At 46.0% G+C, this 19156-nt stretch overlaps 2 protein-coding genes across 2 annotated transcripts; one reads left to right on the top strand and one right to left on the bottom strand.

Annotated features, from left to right (window-relative positions):
- Positions 1 to 1634: 1634 nt before the first annotated feature.
- JR316_0008781 (uncharacterized protein) lies at positions 1635 to 4484 on the top strand (the record flags this gene model as incomplete). The annotated part of the gene is made up of 7 exons (XM_047894494.1): positions 1635 to 1648; positions 1701 to 2135; positions 2189 to 2560; positions 2604 to 2932; positions 2983 to 3186; positions 3234 to 3731; positions 3787 to 4484. The coding sequence occupies 7 exons, from the start codon at positions 1635 to 1637 to the stop codon at positions 4482 to 4484; spliced, it is 2550 nt and encodes an 849-aa protein (XP_047745953.1).
- A 2211-nt stretch (positions 4485 to 6695) lies between these two features.
- JR316_0008780 (uncharacterized protein) lies at positions 6696 to 8089 on the bottom strand (the record flags this gene model as incomplete). Its single annotated transcript, XM_047894493.1, has 3 exons — positions 6696 to 7147; positions 7217 to 7385; positions 7454 to 8089. 3 exons carry the CDS (start codon positions 8087 to 8089, stop codon positions 6696 to 6698), a joined length of 1257 nt encoding a protein of 418 aa, XP_047745952.1.
- Between the last annotated feature and the right edge of the window lie 11067 nt (positions 8090 to 19156).

Genomic DNA, 19156 nt, shown 5'->3' with positions numbered 1-19156 from the left:
ATGGCTGTGAGGGACGTTCCTAGCAACGATGGATGTAGTGTAGTAGTGGTAATCGTCAACTGTGACGAGAACGATATCGAAGTAGAGAAGTGATCCAGGGGTCAAATTTACGTTTGAGGGTTTCCCTTCTTTTCAGTGCTTACTTTCAGATTTAATAAAGAAGCGGCGAGTGGATCGACCAACAGCAAGAATTGAATAAAGAATGAACGCGCAGCAACGAGGGAATCCAGTTCCCCTTTATTTCAAGTGAAGTCAGACACGCTCCAAATTCCAAAGCGTAAAAATGTACCCACCCTATAAATGCTGAAAGGAGTCTACGGAGCCTCCGAGTCCGCAGCCTAGGAAATCCCAAATGTGAGTGGCGGACGATTTGACCCGGTCTATTTGGATCGAACACCGAATGATCACTATTAGGGTGGGAACGTTGAATCCGCCGGATTGCCTGGACAGATGCAACAGATGGGTCCTAGAGGACCTCACTGACTTCCTAAGAATAAGTTAGGAAAACGTCCATTTGCGCTCATCGAATCCCACCGTAAGGCAGCATGCTCACCTTATTATAGCTGATAGACCTATTTATAGGCCAATTAAGAGGGACGGGGTATTTGGAGGATGTTTCAATACTGCGCCTTCTTTCAAAAATCAGCACAGGAATACAGATCGGGAGCGTTCGTGGCTGATAATGGTGGTAGTATGGTGAAGGAGGTCGCCGCCGTCATGGAGATGTCAGACTAGTTTATGACGAAGCCGATCCCATGGGCCATGCATACATATTTCCATGTCTCATTGAGTATGGTCGATCAAACAAATAATACAACCGCGGTTTCTTTGCCGTTGCTCTTTGCTCTTGCCAATTGCTTGCAGTTGCCACTTGCCAGTGCCACTTTGCTCCAATGTGGCTCGCGATGAACTGCCAGTCTGCCATGGCCGCCTTTTGTTCATAACCACGTGATGAGTCGGCTAGTAATAATTGCCGGAGCGGCCCCTAATTGAATCGACTGATGAACAGAACTTGTACTTATAGCCAAGCGCTATCTTATCCAAAGCTTATAACGACCGATCGAGGATGATTCTGTGACTCAATATGAGCATAATGCTTTAAACTTTCGTCAAGGCTGAAAACGGCAGGCTCTTGTTGTTTTGAAATGTGCGCAAATCTCAAATCAAGTGGTTCATGGCCATGATGGTAACAAATCATCCTTCCAATATATGTTGGGATGGGTTGAGAAGCTAAATTAAACCAATCTGCTGATGTTCGCGCTTATTATATGGTTCATCATCCCAGTGTTAGTGTGAGTTATTAATAATTGATGTATTGAGCGGTGGTAAGCTTACCATAGGATGGGGGATCAGATTGTCAGTAAAACTAGACAAATAAAATTTCCAAGTGAATGGGATAGACATGCCAATTTGGTAGGGAAAAACTTGCAAAGAAAACTCGGATAAGAACAAAAAATGCTGCCTGCTTGAACGGGAATCGAACCTGGTATTAAATCCTCAGAGGTCGTGGGAAAGGGAACGTCAGCCCAGATTAGAACTGCCGTCAACGCCGAACAGGCCTTCCAACCACATCTAAGCCAGCAATTGAGCAAGACTAAAGCAAGAGTAACAGTTTCGCACGTAGAAAGACATCGATGCTGGAATACAAGTACGTCATCGAGTTTTCAATAGCTTACATACATTGATAAATACAAAGACAGGAGGATATCAGGGACGATCTTGAGAGATCTTGAGGCAGAGAATTCAACCAAGTGCAGCTTCGACGCTATTCTCAAGTACTTTCTCTCCCTTGTTCTTCGAGACGATGACCCAAAGAAGAGGCGCTTGGACGTCATTCAAAAAGAGATCGAGGAGCTCCAATTGAAAGGCTATGAGGAAAATTTGGTGGGAAATGGAAACACTACAATCAGAGGAGTTAGTACAGCTGCTGAGTCGGTTGAGACTTTGGGGGAAACAGCGAGTACACAACTTGAGCATAACGATGATAAGGATGACGACACTCGGTTTGGGTCACAGAAGGAGCAAGAACTGATCCAAGAACGGGATAACATACTGGATGAGCTCCTGAACGAGGCTCTCGAATCAGTGCTGCCCGTTGCCAACAATGGGGATCTCATTAAAAAGTTGGAGAATTTGTGAGTTTTACATTCGGTTAAACTACGATGTAAATTACGACGTTCTATTTCAGCGCGACCGCATTTGCCAAAGGTAAAGCGGAATCGTCCCGCTATGGGGAATTTGTTCGTCTATGCAACAACGCTCTCCGACGCCTAGCTTATGTAGATTCAAAGCGTCGGTTTCGAGAGAAAGATCCCCTCAACATTCGCTTTCATCGCAATGATCCCAGCCATATCACGACCCACTGCAAGGACACGCAGGATATTCACTGTAAGCCGGATGTTGTCATCACGTCTCTCGTTGCTGCTTTACGTGCGGCCTCGCGGGGTCTAGAAGTCGATGTGAACTTTGACAAACCGCCCCGGAAGAGTTTCGAATGGGTTGATATCCTCTCGTGCCTGGACTTTAAATTAGTCAATGAGGGTATACCTGCAGAAGGCAAGTCCGTGACAACAGACAGTTTGAAATCACAATTTCTTCACAAGCGTTGCAGCACGTACTTTCTTCGAAGCCAAACCTCCACTGTCTATTGACACAGAAGGCTGTAACTCGGAACGCGCTTCGGATGATGGATTATTGGCGGAGAACTCTTTGGCGTTGAAGAAACCAAGGGAATCGGATTCAGAGACGCCCACAAGTTCAGCATCCACATCTACAAGTTCTGCCATAGTCAATAATTCGAAAAGAAAGGCAACCAAGGTTGAAATGAAAAAACAGCGGGTAATTAACGGGCGTGTGCAGTGCGCATCTTACGCTCTCGAAATGATGTCTTATAGCGCCGGGGTTCACCATGCCATTAATTTACTCTTCACTGGTATGTTCTTTCTTTCGTCTACAACAAGATTTGCATGCTCATCAGAACAGATGGCCATGTGTGGATTTGGTATCATGATCGTCAGGGTGTCGTTCAGTCTGACGGCCTCAGCATCTTTGCAGACTTTGCTCGCTTCCTCGTTCTCCTTTTTGCTTTCCAGCGTTTCCGCGCGGAAGACTGGGGGATTATTCGTTGTCTCAATCCCCAATTTATAGATAGGGTTGAAAACGAGCCGGTGTCTAGGAATACGCCAGGTCAGTAAGCCAATTCATGGAAACAAAGATGCCTGTTCAACCGTTAGAACTAGTGTCTGAACCTGGGGTCAAACTCAATTTGAAGCGACATCTGCGGAACGTTTGGGTTCCAGATGATCATGGCAGCACACTCGCAACGGTTGTAGTTAACATGGATAATTTTTTATCACACCCACCGCACAGCTTGAACGGCAACACCACAGCAGTTGTTTTGGCCCAGGGTTTTGATGAAGACGGTGCATTGGTATCTGTACCAATGGTCTGTAAGATATATCACCCTGAAGTTGAACGACGGCACGAAGGAGAAACCATCCAGGTCGTCCGCAAGATGGCCGCAGACAAGGACAAGACCATGCTCAAACACCTGCCCTCCGTACTGTTTTATGGAGACGTGCCGGGATGCACCACTCATCGTATTCGGAGCATGATTAAACGGCGATGGAAGGGCCACCGCACTCTCCGGATATTGGGTCTCAGAAAGCTAGAGGAGATCACGACCGTCGACGGTGCAGATTTTATCAAGGCTTGGCTTGAAACCGTTATATGTAAGCCATGATTATTTCTTGTAAATGATGATTTTGACATGGGATGCCTATTTAGGTCACGCATTTCTTTGGAAAAACTACGTTGAACATGGGGATCCTAGTCTAAGCAATATCATGTACGACCCGGATGAAAATTGCGGGGTTCTGAGCGACTTTGATCTTTCTCTGTTGCAATGGGAACCTCGTGTCATTGGGACCCACGGTACCGGGACTGTCCCATTCATGGCCCTCGAACTCCTGAGAAAGAAGTACTGGGAAGGGAAAATCCACAGATTTTATCACCATGAATTGGAATCATTCATTTGGATTCTTACCTATGTGATTCTCCTTTATGACAGAGGGATTCGCAAAAAGAATGCGGCAGTTGATTCTTGGCGAACGTCGAACTACACAATTTGTTCAAAAGAAAAGCGGCATTTCTATGGCAGTTTAAAGCCAAAACTCGCAATCCAGGTTCAGGCAAACTACAAGACATATTGGCCCATGGCTCAAAAACTCCTTGCCAATCTAAATATATACCATGCGGAACATCAATTTCAGATGTTGACATCGGCCAACAACGCACCTCGTCTGGCATCCGATAACCTCTGGGAGAGGTTCAACTCTGTATTGCGCTCAGCCCTCCCGCCCAACAGTATTCTTGAACAGGAATCTCTTTTGGAACGACTCAAATCTCAGAAGCCATCCTTTGAACCCCCTGATGAGATTACACGACAGACACTTCAGGTTAAGTACTCCTCCATCGCTCAGTAGGACCCGTTATCAAATCATGTCAGAAGAAACTCTTATTCCCCCACAACACATAATCTGTGGTAGCCTATACCAGAGCCTTGTACTTTTGTTTATTTCGCAGACTTTTCAAACCTCTGTTCAAACTTGCAAATCTGTTCCATACATGCCGTCATATTTCCTTTTCAATTACCATGTACTTCCAGATGGCCGAAATTCTGAAATAGGAATACCAACTTTAATGGTTTGAAATACAGGACTAAATCGATATCAAAGATTTCGACATTTGTCAGTAGAGTTGGAGCACTAGTAATTGGATGCTACTCGCGCCGGTCCTCGTACAATTAACAAGAAAACATCCAGCACTAAACGTCTGTACTACATTTTGCTAATTATTTGGGAAGGAAGGCTGTCCAAGTCCATTCGCCACTCAAGGTCATGCAACTGATATTGACGTGGTCGTATGTGGGTCTTTGAAGTTTGACTTCCATGCCACCAAGTTTTCATTGAAGTGACAACACCGTCTAGGCCAACCACCTATCAGTACCATTTATTGAGAACTTGAACGCAGTCTCTGAATCGAGATGCCACACAGATCTACTACTTGAATAGAACGGCGTCATCGGTCATAATATCTCCCAATTCTCATCCCTGAATCCCTCAGACTCATTACTTACCAGTTAGACGTCACTGACAGACCCCTAAAGAACGGGTACAATTCTTCCGCTATTGATTAACGAGTTTAAGTGGCAGAAAAAGTGACGGTCGCGATCGTTTAATGCGCATACTATGGACTAGTAAGTAACTGGATGTAGTACATCCAGGTACTTACTAGTCTCTACATAACGAGCTTTAAGATCCCATTTAACGCCGACACGAAGCATAGTATATTGGTAGAGCCGGATGCGGTAATACCACTTCCTAATATGTACAATGCTTTAAACTGAACGGGTATGTTAATGAGTGCTAAAGCCTAAGCCAAAACCTCTCATCGGTATAATCATCCGCGAGAGGCGGTTCCGTTGTATGCGTAGAGACTCGAGAGCCAGACAAGACAACAACACAGACAGCGGAGATGTCTATCGCTCCTTGTACTGAGCCTGTGGAAAATGTCGAGCGCCAAGTTCGCACGGCGCTCGGAATCTGCAAAGCACACGCTATATAGGCAGTTATAAGGGCCGAGACGTACACAGGGCCCAAAACGGAATACGACGGATAAACGACGAGGTTGATGACAGGTACAAGGAAGAGATGCAATACATCAGCAACGAGATCCCAGGTCAGACGGCGGCACCAGCCCTCCATGAGTATCGTCCATGTCATCTTTGGATCAGAAGGAAGTTCAAAACGTTGAAACTGGGATGCAAGTAACGTGGATGTAGGATAAGGCATTGGTTCTATGATTTTTTGACGGCGTGTACGCAGAAACGGTCTGGCATGTCCGGAACGAACCGCAATGACTACAGGTAGTTGGATGCCAGGCAGGACGACCGAACGGCTGACGGGTGTGTGTAATTGGATGATGTGTTTATAATGGGTAGGTGTGACAGTGCAATTGCGCGGAGACAAATCAGGTCAATCCCCGTGGGTGTAAAAGGAAAAGAGCTTTGAATTGATAGTAGGACAACTATGCTCTGGATGAGGCACAACGCAGGAAGGAGGACAAAGAAGGATGAAAATGCGCAGTGCAATGAGAACTTGATCGAATGTTGAAGGTAATAAATAGCATGAAAGATATAACGGGTAGATGGGAGTCGAGGTTGGATAAAAATGGGTGAGGATGGATGTGGATGGACATGGATGGTTGGGTTAGCAATACGGTAGTGGCAGTGTCCTTGAAAGGCAGCAGAGCGCTATTGCGTTTGTATGCACAATTTTGAACATGTACACACAAAATTTCCGCATAGACATCCCTTTTGTTAAAAAGCGAAATAAAGTAAGAAGAATGGTAAGATATAAAAAGACAAACATCAGAACACCAGAAATCAAAACCAAATAAACCCTGTAGATAAAAGAACGGACGTCATATTGTCGATGATAGATGATCTGTAAATAGAACCCGTGCGTGAGTGTGTGTGTGGGGAGGGAACTTATAATGAGTCGGGATAGTTGTGTGGTCGAGCCGGGCGAGAAATAGTAAGCGTGGCGGTCATGACATGGCCTCGAAAGCAGGACCATGGGGTGAGTTTAGTAGTATGGTGCACTTGAACGGTTGCTCAAACGCCGACAAATCCATCAAGACCACGATAGCGGCAACAGCAGGTTCAAACCATTCGAACCGGACAACATCCACACCAGAACGCCAAGGCCACCTATCAATGCCCACGACGGTCCTCTCAGCACCGCTGCCACCGCCGCACTCGACACATTCGCAGCAGCCGGCAGGAACGCCGCGCCGCATAGCTGAGCGCTCAATTGTGCACTCGGGGGGTACGCCGTTTTTAAGCCTGTCAGACCTGGGCCTAAAACCGGGTCTGCCAGCGCGCTTTGGTACTTGCCCATGATACTCTTGGAACAGGACGAGCATGTCGGTTGTGCGTTTTTTGGTATCGTGAGTCCAGAAGGCAGGTTGTAGTAGTATAGGTCAGCAGGGTTGCTGTTGCGTACAGCGTTGATGTAGCAATAGGTATTGGATGTTGGGTCAGGGAGACAGGCGACATCGTGCATGACAGAGTACGAGTTGAGGCCTTGAAACAGTATTATTCAACGATATTTCATTCACAAGCAAATCCGAATCTAGGGATTGAAAAACATACCCATGAGCGTTGTTGTAGCCATTGCGTTCTTGCTGGATAGCTCCTGGGAACATGCTGTTTTCAATGCCGATGCAAACCATCCCATGTTGGCTTTGCACTGGTCAAATCCTGTATTTGTGTTACACGTCCCCCATATCAGCGAGTTCATCAGAGTCAAATTGGTTTGGGCCTATCATCATTACACAGCACAAAATCAGGTCAGAGCAGTTCAACGAAAACACTCGCGATCATACGTACAATGATAAATGCATTTGATGTGAGGAGCAGCGAGAATGGGCGACAGGATCTGAAAGGTGTCGCACTGGTCATGTTGGCGAAGAATGTGGCACATGTGGTGCTCGTAAAGTTGGAAGCAATGTTGTCATCGAACGGCTGGGGGAACGGGGTAGGAAGGACGGGAGGCGAGGAGGGTATAGTGGGTATGGTTTGGGAAGCGGTAGATGTTGCGGAGCTCGAAGCAGATGACGACGAGCTTGAGGATGAAGAAGAAGAGGAGGAGGAGGAGGATTGAGAAACTGGAGAAGGGGCTTGGGGTTCCGGTTCAGGTGATCTCTTGAGGTGTGAGCTCCACGATGTTGATCCCTCCGCGACGAGACCACGCCATGACAGAGATCGTAGTGTGCTCGTCGAGACGGTTGCCGACGAGACGTAACCCCTGTAGGCTGTCAATAGCACGAGCAGCATAGGCGCAACGAGGACCGCCCATCGGTACCGGCGTCCCGTCCTTCGTTTACCTTCATGCGTGGGGAAGGAGGAATGGTGGGGCAGAGGTGATTCCGTAATTTCCATTGGCTTTTCGAGAGGGAGCACTGGAACTGGTGCAGGGGGCTCTCTCGAAGTATATGGCCGAGGGGAGGGAGGAGGAGTGAACATGCTGTGCGGTGTATGTGTATAAACGAATGTGGTGTACTAAAAGAGTGTGTAAACAGATAATCTAGGCAATTGGTATCGCCTCGTCAAAATCTGCAGAAAGGAATTGATAGGTCAGCAAATCTGAGCTGTGTCCTGTGGTGTGATGATGATGGGGTTGATAGAGTTAAATGATACTCACCCTGAAATGGCGCGCTCGTGAAAGGTCAACACAGGATTGAGAGATAGACAGACCGTCCTCTGAGCAGTGAGAGAATGGTGGACGTTGTCAATAGGAAAACACAGACGTTGAGAGCGGCCACATGCCAAGATAGAATGGTGAGAAACAAGTGTGGTTTGTATTTTTGAAATTGTAGCCAGCAGACATGACAAGTCCGAAGACCAATCACCGCGTGTCAAGACACAGGTCCCATCAATCCCATCACTTCTCGCTGTAAATCTTCACTGGTGCCGAATCTCTGCCGTTCCGAATCCTGCTCTCACAGAGCGTCACCACCAGCTTTGTTTCTCGAATGCCCGACGTCGACCACTGTCCTCAGAACCAGTGCCAATTTTCCCAGCAACAGAACGACCTTGTCCTGGCGTCGATTAATGCCTCTGCCAAGGGTGCGACCCCCGAGTTTCAAATTAGAGGCGGCCAACCGAATGCCCCGCCATCTCGGAACAAATGTTCCAGTCCCATGCAGCTTCTGATGCAAGTAAAGAGAACTCTATTCAAGCCCTGTAGCGTTGTGACCCATCCAGTGACCCATTCAATTTACCCCCGCCACCATTTTACAGCGCATTCTCTTACTGATTCCATCCCGCCCTGCGCTTTGCAGAGCTCTGAACTCGCGCCCCGCCGACGAGTACGGATTCGTCGCACTTTTCTTGATCTCCAAAGGCACCGGATGTCAAAATTGGTGGACTGGCGTCATTGATGTTATTCCTCCATCAACAGTTTGTGATCCATGCTGAAGCCGGTAGCGCTTTTGAACCTAGTGTAAGACTCGATTTTGCCGTTTGATTGCGCACCAGGACTAACGATTTCTAGACTGGCTGCTGGGGAGACCGCCGTGTTATTAATTCATTTGGTTACCATTGGGCAGTCACTTTCCGACACGTTCACTTTACTGTATGACAAGGAAAATTATCGAAACGCGTCTTTGAGATGAGCCAATACCTCATGATACTACAATACCATTTATTTTTGGGATTTTGGGGTACTGATATTGCAGGCAGGTTAATCAAGTTCAAACGCGAGATGGAGAACACGAAGATGGAGATGACCGTGATGATGATATGATCTATTTTTATTGCTCAGTAGACTCTGAAGAAACCTTTTCCAGACATCTAGTCTCTAGATGCTAGTTCAATTCTTGCATTACCTTTCCACGGAGAGGGGTAAAGTAAAAATGACCCGATGATGCAATGCGCTTAAACATTTTTTCAGCATTTAAATACCGTGACGTCGATGACTTTGACATCGACTTTGGCCGTTCGACAGCCAGCGTTGACAAGGAGTCGAATCTCATTCATTATGAACCGGCAAAAAATCTAAAAAGGAGTCTTGTCATATTCTACCTTTCATTTTCCACCTCCGCATAAAATACGCTCATATCCGGCAAGCATCAAGCGCCCACGAACCTACAAACCTAAGCGCCACACTCTCACAAACTTCCCCTGTTCGTGCCAAGAAAATTCAACTACTCCCGCATACAGTTGAGGACAATCAAAGACATCAATTTTTTTGCACGAATTATGTAGACTATGACAAACATGTAGGGTGCCTAGAAACTGTTTTAATAGGTAATACTACGTCTAATTAAACGATTTGCACGAGCAGATTTTTCAGATTCAACTTTTTTGGAAAAAATTTCCCAAAAAATTTGGCGGTGGTCAAAAAAATTCGCTAAATTCTCGAAAAATTCATTTTTAGATAGCTTTTGATATTCTGGGTTCGCGCCTGAAATATCAAAAAAAATTATCGAGCCGTTCCCCTTAAATAAATTCGGCAAGATGCCACCTAACGGCAGACCACCCAAGCAAATGAGGAACATTGCCGGCCTAAAACAATAACTTCCTCAATCTTCTTTTCTCTCAAGGCCATGAATGCATTTTGAGTGAAAATTCCATTGGAAATTGAATCCTGTAGAACTGGCAAGCTATTATACTTTTTAGCTATGGCTACTCCTATTCATAAACTATGTCTATAGTGCTGGGGATGACTGTGCAATACTGCCATTATGAAGTTGAAAAAAAGACATTTCAAGAAGCAGCTAGGATACAGAATCTGAGCAAAAAAAAAAACATCTTGAAGCACTTCCAAAGCATGTTCCACCAATAATATTCGTTTTTTTATCAATTGCTCCTGGCGCTTTACGGGTGCTTATCTTGATTTGACGGCGAGTTACAGCGGTGTGGGCAGTGAGAAAGCAAAATTAGGCCGGCCGATTGTGCAGCGAGTAATTCGTGGTAAAATTTGGAGTCGCCGAGCTGCCCGGCACCAAGTAACATGACTATATTTTGAAATTTTTTGGCCAAAAAATTTGGCGGTGGTCAAAACCTCGTGGGAATTTTATGAAAAGTGTGTTTTTAGACGCTATTTGACCGTCCGAGTTCGAATCCGTCGTTAGTTTTTGCCAGAAAATTCGCATTCCTGAGATACGTGTTGAGCAGCATAATGTGCCCAAAACTACTCTACACAGTCTATGTACGCAGTGGCTAAGGACTTGACTTAATACTTACCCTTTGGGTCGTGTTACTTGAGTTGTAGCTACTCGAGTGGGTTGTGAAAACCGCTTGTTATTAGAGGGCACTAGCGTCGCCCTTATATACACCTAGAGTGCGTTACATGTGACTAGTGACAGTAACTACTGTATAGTACTTAGTCATCTATCTACTTAGTAATCTATTCACATGACTTATCATATGACTCTGAGAGTCACACGGTCGAACGTGATCTTTATTAATAATAGTCGTTCAACACTCCCCCTCAAGTGGTGCGCGCGCCATAAGGCGGGACTCTACTTGTTTTCATGAACGGACTAATCTAGCGGGTAAAACTCAAGGCCAAGAGCGGATCTATGTTTCAAGAATAGATCAGGACCTAGATTCTTGGTAAACATATCGGCAACGTTATCAGCAGTCGGAACTGCATATAACTTGAGTGTGCCTTGCTCTATTTGTTCCCGTATGTAATGATAGCGAATCTCCACATGCTTAATCCCTTTTTGTGTCACAGGATTCTGCGCATTGAATATTGCACCATGTGAGTCCGCATAGACTGGGACGTGGGAAATTGGTTTGGCCAGTTCCGCAAATAGATTTTTGATCCATGCGCAATCTTTGGCGCAGTCGGAGAGTGCCATGTATTCACTCATAGTAGACGACGTTGAGACTAACTTCTGTGTCTGTGATTTCCACATGACCGCGGCATTTGCCAAGCTAAAGAAGTAGCCTTGTGCAGACCGACGCTTAAGGTCGAGCTCTGATTGGTCATCTCCATAAGAGGCGTCACAATAGGCATATAGGCCAGCGCGAGACTTCCCATCATAAACTAAGGCATATTTGCGTGTGCCAACAAGATACCGCATAATATATTTAGCCTTGTTCATGTGGTCTTCAGACGGATTGGAAGCAAACTTCGCCATCTGAGTCACTGCATAGGCAATATCAGGTCTAGTTCCAAGCATTAGGTAAAGCAAGGAACCAATCACTGATTGGTACTGCGAGCGAAGTTGTGCCGAACTAGTACCATCGAACGGCATTGGGCGATAGCCCGTGGGTAAGGGAGTTCTAGCAGCTTTAGCATTGCTCATGCCAAACCGAGTTAGAACCTTCTCCAAATAGTTGGCTTGACTCAAGAGGATTTTGCCGTCTTTATAATCAATAGCCATGCGGAGAAACTCCCGTGATTCTCCAAGATCCCGGCAATCCCACTTCTTCATAAAGAGATCTTTCTTCTGTCGTGAGAGTTCGGAGTTAGGTCCGGTGATCTGGATGTCGTCGACATAGGCAAACATTATTGCTAACGTGCCGTCGGTATGACGTGAGATGAAGATGCCGGCGTCCGAGTATAGTCTGGTGAATCCAAGCTCTTTTAGACTTCTGTCTAGCTCGAACCACCATGCTCGTGCGGCTTGTTTGAGCCCATAAATTGCCTTTTTAAGCCGGAGTACTTTCTTCTCCTGTCCCTTTAGAACAAAGCCCTCAGGCTGTTCTATATATATCTCCTCGTCTAACGGCCCATAAAGGAAGGCCGATATGACGTCAAGAGACCAGACTTTCCACCCTTTGAGTGCGGCAAGGGCAAATATTGTGCGAACACTTGGTAGCATGACCACAGGTGAGAATAACTCATCGTAGTCTAGGCCTTCTATCTGTAAGAAGCCTTTGGCTACCAGACGAGCCTTTTTCCAACCATCAGTTTTGATGTCGTAGACCCATCTGCATTTGATGGCTTTTCGGCCATTAGGGAGATCGACAAGCTCATAGACCTCTCTTTTGACGAGGACCTCTAACTCGTCTTTCATGGCTTGTCTCCATTCCTTCTGTTGGTCAGCTGGTAATTTCAGCAAATCACGCAGGGTCCAGTCACGGACATCCTTTGTGAGACCATAATCAGCAGCGCAGATAATTTCGCAGACCCGTTTGGAAAGTAATGTCGCGAAAAGACTGTTTGCTACTCCCCCTTCCGTCCCTGAATTAGGGATACCAGATTCAACATTGCGATTGCTACTAGATCGAGTAAGTGGCACGTAATCAGGGACGGATGCCACTCCGTGTGAAACAGTCTGCAGCTTCTTACGTCGATCTTTATCGGTTGTTGTTCCGGGTCGGTAAACATTGCCTTCCCGCTCTGGTACTTTCCGAGTTCTATCCGACCTTCTGGGCGGAGGCTTGACAGGTGTATCAGGCATTTTTGGTCTTTGATTTGACGTGGGAGGTGTTACGTATCCCTGATCGTCATCCTGATCATCGTCATCGTCACGAGGAGGACGTGAACTAGGCCCTGGCATAGAACTTGGAGGACTGGCGGACCGTGGGCTCGGTTGATCGCCTGTCTCTTTCGGCAGAGGTGGCATTGGAAAGTCGTCGTTATTGGAATCGGTCGACTCACTTCCATAGCCGATTTCAAAGGAGGGTCCCTTTGGTTTTGGAGGATTAAAGCGTGTGTTGGGTGGAATCTTCCTCTTAGATTCACACTTTGGGAATAAGGTTTCATCGAATAGGGCCTTGTTCGCACGAAAGACCACATTATTCGGAGATCTCATAAAGATCATCACCGAATTAGATTCGTAGCCGAGGAATGTCATCAACTCGGAACGCGGTGATAACTTATTTTTACGCTGCTCCTTGTGTAGGTACACATAAGCTGCGCATCCCAAAGTTTTAATTTTAGACACATCAGGTAACTCCCCCTTAAGGGCCTGATGGGGTGTCTTCCACTCGATGCGTTTTACCGGAGTCCTATTGTATAGAAAGACAGCGTGGGCACAGCAAAATTGCCACCAGCTATCCGGTAGACAGGCGTAATGCCTCATCGCTTTAGACTTTTCCATAATTGTCCTGTTTAGTCTTTCAGCTCGACCATTGCTCTGATGAGCATAGGGAGCTGTAAAGCAGGCACGTGTACCGGCATTTTGTAGCCGTTCCAAGAACTCGGTACTAACGAATTCTCCGCCATTATCAAAGAAGTATTCTTTGACGGAGGTACCGTACTGTTTTTCCACCATTTTCTCGAAAGAATTCACAGCCGCAGCGGCATCACTCTTCTTTTTAAGAAAGTAGAGCCATACGTGTGGGGTGTGGTCGTCCAAAAAGGACATGAAGTATTTACACTTCTGGTAGGAATAAACAGAAAATGTCTTGAGATCACAATGAATATGATCAAAAGGCTTCTTTGCGTGTTTGGGGTTTTCGTCATATGACTTATCAGTCATTTTACCCTTCGCGCAGCCTTCACAGACATTTTTGTCCTTGGGTACACTTATTTTGGGAAAGTTCTTAGTGGAGTCCCTAAAATGTCTTAGAACATCGTCAGAGGGATGACCAAGGCGTCGATGCCAAAGGTCACTTGACTCTTGAAGAGTCGAAGATAACGTGCTAATGTCTTCTCCAGAGACAATGCGCGTATGCACCCAATACATTGGATGTCTGTTCGATTCAATTGAATCTGCCCTGGCCTGCAGGCCATATGATTTTTTAGGCAAATCAAAGAACCGAAGGACTTTAGCTGTTCCTTCTATGGTCATGCCGGACGACAGGAGTTGTCCCATCGACATTAATCGAACATGTAATTGTTCCATGTATAGAACAGGATGGAGTCGGCGGACTTCATGTCCCAGATCCTCGGAGTGTGAAACCACTTCTACGAAGACTGTTCCAAAACCGGTGATAGGCACTGTGGTAGTGGCAGTTTGCGAAATAGGTCGATTATTCTCAGCAAAGTCTTGGTAACTTGCGAAATCAGACTTATCGCCAGTAAAGTGCACACTAGCACCACTGTCCATTAACCAAGCCGTTATGGCTTCTTTCCCCTTTTTGGGTTTTTCAGTTCCTTTTCCTTTGCAATCTGGACAACACGCAAAATGAGATAGATATTTTTGGTATACATCATGTACAAATGAGTAGTAAATATCTACAGGAAACTCCTCCTCCTCCGGCCGGTCGACTGTTGAGTCGTTGTCGTCTCTAGATGGGGTAGTCCCTGTGGGAATCTCAGCGTTATTTATGGTCCAATTGCTAGAACTAGAACTTACTTGCCTATCAACAAAATGGTCATCATAGTAACCATCATAGAGATCCTCATCGTTTTCTCCGTAATCCACACGTTCCTCAATAGGAACATCAGGAGACCGTTCTCTTTGATCATCAAAGTTTGGGATATCACCCCATTGCTTTGGTTCCGGTCCAAATAGCTCATTATTAAGCTTTTCGATCTCCGGAGATGTGATCTCACCATCAACTACCATGTGATCGTCAATGGTTTCAGAGTTGACGGGCGGAGTCTTCAACTTCTCTGCGAGGGAGACATCCGAAGGAATTTGTAAGCTGCTCGTGGCAACGCTTTCCATGATCTGGAGTGCCTGTGAAGTAGGCTTTACTCCAATTCTGGAAGCTAGGCTGCGTGCAGCAGCAGGAGCCGGGTATGGCGCCATGCGTGTGTCCGGATTTCTCCAGGGCCCAGCCGGAGCAGAGGTACGGGAGGAGATACTTCCTCTACCGTTGATCTCGATGATCCTTGACGTGGTGGGAGCTGGAATTGCCGGTTTGAGAACCGTCAATGTTGATGCCATAAAGACATCATCCGCTAAGGCTGTATTACCTTGTGCACGCTGCTTGCCTTTGCCTCGTGGGGCACGCTTACGAATCCTCTTCTCCTGATTATCACCCTGAGACTGTCCCTGATTAGGGGTCTTCGAAGGATGATAGTGGGGGTGTTCCCCTTTTGGTCGGATCGCAGTATTGCGTTCAGCCGACTGTTGCGGTGCCCGGGAAGGGCCGGTCTTTGGTGCAGGCTTAGGGTCATATGTCGTACCCTTTTTAGGTTTTTGCCTGTCATCCAGATTACCAAACCGCGCTCCCCAACGATTGCGGATATCAGCGGAGATAGCCTCCAGCTTCATGTCGTCAATCTTGGTCTTGTCTCCATAATCATTAATAAGGTCTTGATATATGGAGGGCGGTTGATTGGGCGATACCGCAAGGGGTAAACGTGAGAATAAGATGAGACATGCCATGGTCTCGGATACTAGATCCGCATTTTCGACCTTCTTGACATGCTCGTAGATGGCTCTGAAACGGGCCAGCTGAGGGGTAGGATCCGAAAGATCAAATTTGAAGGTGGTCAGGCGTTTAAAATCCTCCATCACTTCAACAAATTGAACTTTATCGTATTTTGCTTTCAGATCATCCCATGCCCCCTTCGCGGTCTTTCCCTTGACTGTTTCCCAAATAGATGGGATCAAGGAATTCGCGATGACACCTAGTGCCTTGGAATTCTGCTCCTTAAAATCTTTCATTGCTTTTTCAAACGACGAAGATCTTTGCGACCAGCGTTGGAATTGGATTTTCCACAGCTCAATTTGAGCTGCGTTAACAGTTGTTGCCGGAGCAACAGGGGATGGGAATGCAGGCTCTCCTTCAATTGGAGAAGGGGCCACGACATCTCCAGAAATAACCCCATCAACGCCAGTCAGGAGGAATATGGGAAGCATTTTGTCAGCCCATTTACGATAGTTGGAACCATCGAATTTGGGGAATTCGGAAACGGATACAGTTGCTTTGGAAGACATTCTTAGTGCGCTTAAAGTTTGAGCCTGTGACGAGAATAAGTCAGCAAGGCTTTTTCTCACATCCTGAACTTAGAATAGAAAGGAAACAGTTGGGCTGGTCAGGCCCAATCAATCTCAAGATCAGATCTAAGATCCAATCAAGATTAAGATCTTTTGCACACTCATCTAGATCGCCAAAATAGGCGTTATCTTTCAGAGCAGCATGGGGGCAAGTATTGTCCCTAGGCCAGTGCCGTCGACAGCAAGGCTAACAAGCCTGCGTCGTTATGGCTACGGGGCCCATAACCTGTTGAGCAGCATAATGTGCCCAAAACTACTCTACACAGTCTATGTACGCAGTGGCTAAGGACTTGACTTAATACTTACCCTTTGGGTCGTGTTACTTGAGTTGTAGCTACTCGAGTGGGTTGTGAAAACCGCTTGTTATTAGAGGGCACTAGCGTCGCCCTTATATACACCTAGAGTGCGTTACATGTGACTAGTGACAGTAACTACTGTATAGTACTTAGTCATCTATCTACTTAGTAATCTATTCACATGACTTATCATATGACTCTGAGAGTCACACGGTCGAACGTGATCTTTATTAATAATAGTCGTTCAACAATACGAAAATTGATGTCTTTGATTGTCCTCAACTATAGTGCTGGGTTTGTTACATACTGGTATACCACGCCAAGGTATTACACCAATGTAACACACGTGTTATACCAATAACACAGCCAGAGGGTCAAAATCCTGTGTGTTTTACTGGTGTTAATCTTCGGGGGTATTATAGTCAGAACTTCTCAATCTACCAACAATCTACATTGATTTTTAGACTTTTATTGATAGTTTTGCTACAGGAAAGCGTTGTCAATCAAATGGTACGCTGTTTCTAAATTCTAACTTTGTACTTCATGCCGCGGCGGCATGTAGTCGGCAAAAAGTGAGTTTGTGATCCCTAGTCACACCATGTGACACCGTTACATTTCCCAGTGTATGCATCAAAAATGACCTATGGTTTTGGATAGCTTTACAAACATCACAGATATATCTTATAAGCCATGTAACAGTAGAATAATTAGTTATTATAGCTCTTCTTAAGCTTAAAAATGAGGACTTCCAGTCAATTGGTCATGCATTTTTTTTTAAAAAAAATTAAAATTAAAAAACTCTGAAGGTCACGTGATGTGGTATAACACCTGTTTAAAACACAAGTAACACACCGGTTGAGAGCGCCGAACCTATACCACTATCACACAGACCGGCCGGGAGGTATCAAACCCTGCCCTACTCCCGCAGGAGCTTCCACTTCCTCGAGTTTACATTTTACCACTACTCAAAAACGTGGGTTTGATCGCAAGGTTATAGTCTAACGCCCCTCGGAACAGGCCACAATTTGTCAGTGGGGAAGCCCAGCATGCATACCGTCCAGAAGTAGCTATGAATGTACTACTTTAGGCATAGTAAGTTTCGGCAGATGTCGTGGGATCTGAAGGGGGCCCTGGAGGCCCTGGGGCCTGTTGAACCGTGAATTCTTGACGGGAGGTAACGTTATCTAAATAATAGCCGTCTTGTTTATCTCTCAGTTCAGAGGGACATTTCGGAATTAGGCTGATTCGTATGAACGATGGAAGAAAGTGAGCATTCTCCAAGTTGGAAAAGTAATGGGGATGCATAGCGTATCCGTTGGACAGTGACCAAGACCCCTTGCTAGCGGATGCGTGTAGCACCAAACGTTTCCATTTACCCGCCTTATGGATGAATCTCCAACGGTCTGAGTTGTTATCAGAATGCTTCTGGTGACTCTCGAGGCGAAAGGAATAGTAAGCGCATCTTGTTCTGCTGAAATGGCATTGGCCTGCATATCTTTGTCACTGTTAGGAGATGTGCGTGAGTTACAGCTGTTAAACCAAGCGCAAATTGGATAACGCGTTTGCAACTATCCCAACTAGTGGGACCAGACCCAAGTCTATCTGATGAAGCTCAATAACGCACTAGCAGTGATCTCCTGCTGTAACCTAGCTATAAAAGCGATGAACACCGTACAACGATATCCCAACCTCCCACTTCAAGCAATAAGTAAGTACAACATACCTCCCATAACTGCGGCATCATTCTCATCGATGACAGGCAAAATCACAGTGCAAATAATGCTATACGCAGCTCTTTCATCATTCCTTCTCTTCGCTTCCTTGGCCTCGGGGCTTCAAGCAGGGCGCCGTCCACCTGTCTGCACACTCGAATGCGCCTTCCAACCACCCACCTGTCCTCCCGGATTAATACCCAGAGGAGGACCCGGATGCTGGTCGTCGGCAACATGCTGCTACCCTCCAGACAAACCGATGATGTGCACTATGGCTTGTTTCCCTACAAAGCCAGATTGCGGCGGGAATCAGTTCGCGTTTAATGATGGACAATGCTGGAGTTGTTGCATGACGGGTTTAGAAGATGAGGATCAGTGATTTTAGAATATACAGCCAACACTTGGAAAGGATACTTGGAGAGGAATATCAATACGCGGAGAAAAGAAAAAAAATAAGGGAATATGACAATAGGGGCAAAGGAAAGGTAGAGGAGACGCGATGGAGATCATGGAAAAGTCGGATTTTGAGTGAAGTCTTGGTGGTATAAAAATCTTTGCATCATCTAGATCGGAAAATGGGCCAGACTAGCCAACTTGTCTCTCGTATTCCCCAATAAACAAAGATTAGCATGTACGTTTAAAACTGAACAAATCTTGGTCGTTTGTGCGAGCAGCTACACGAGGGTTATTCTAGGGCTATCAATAATTACTTAATTGATTGCG

This window comes from Psilocybe cubensis, chromosome 8 (genome assembly GCF_017499595.1).
Source record: "Psilocybe cubensis strain MGC-MH-2018 chromosome 8, whole genome shotgun sequence".
Taxonomy (NCBI): domain Eukaryota; kingdom Fungi; phylum Basidiomycota; class Agaricomycetes; order Agaricales; family Agrocybaceae; genus Psilocybe; species Psilocybe cubensis.
This window is presented reverse-complemented; position numbering and strand designations above follow the sequence as displayed.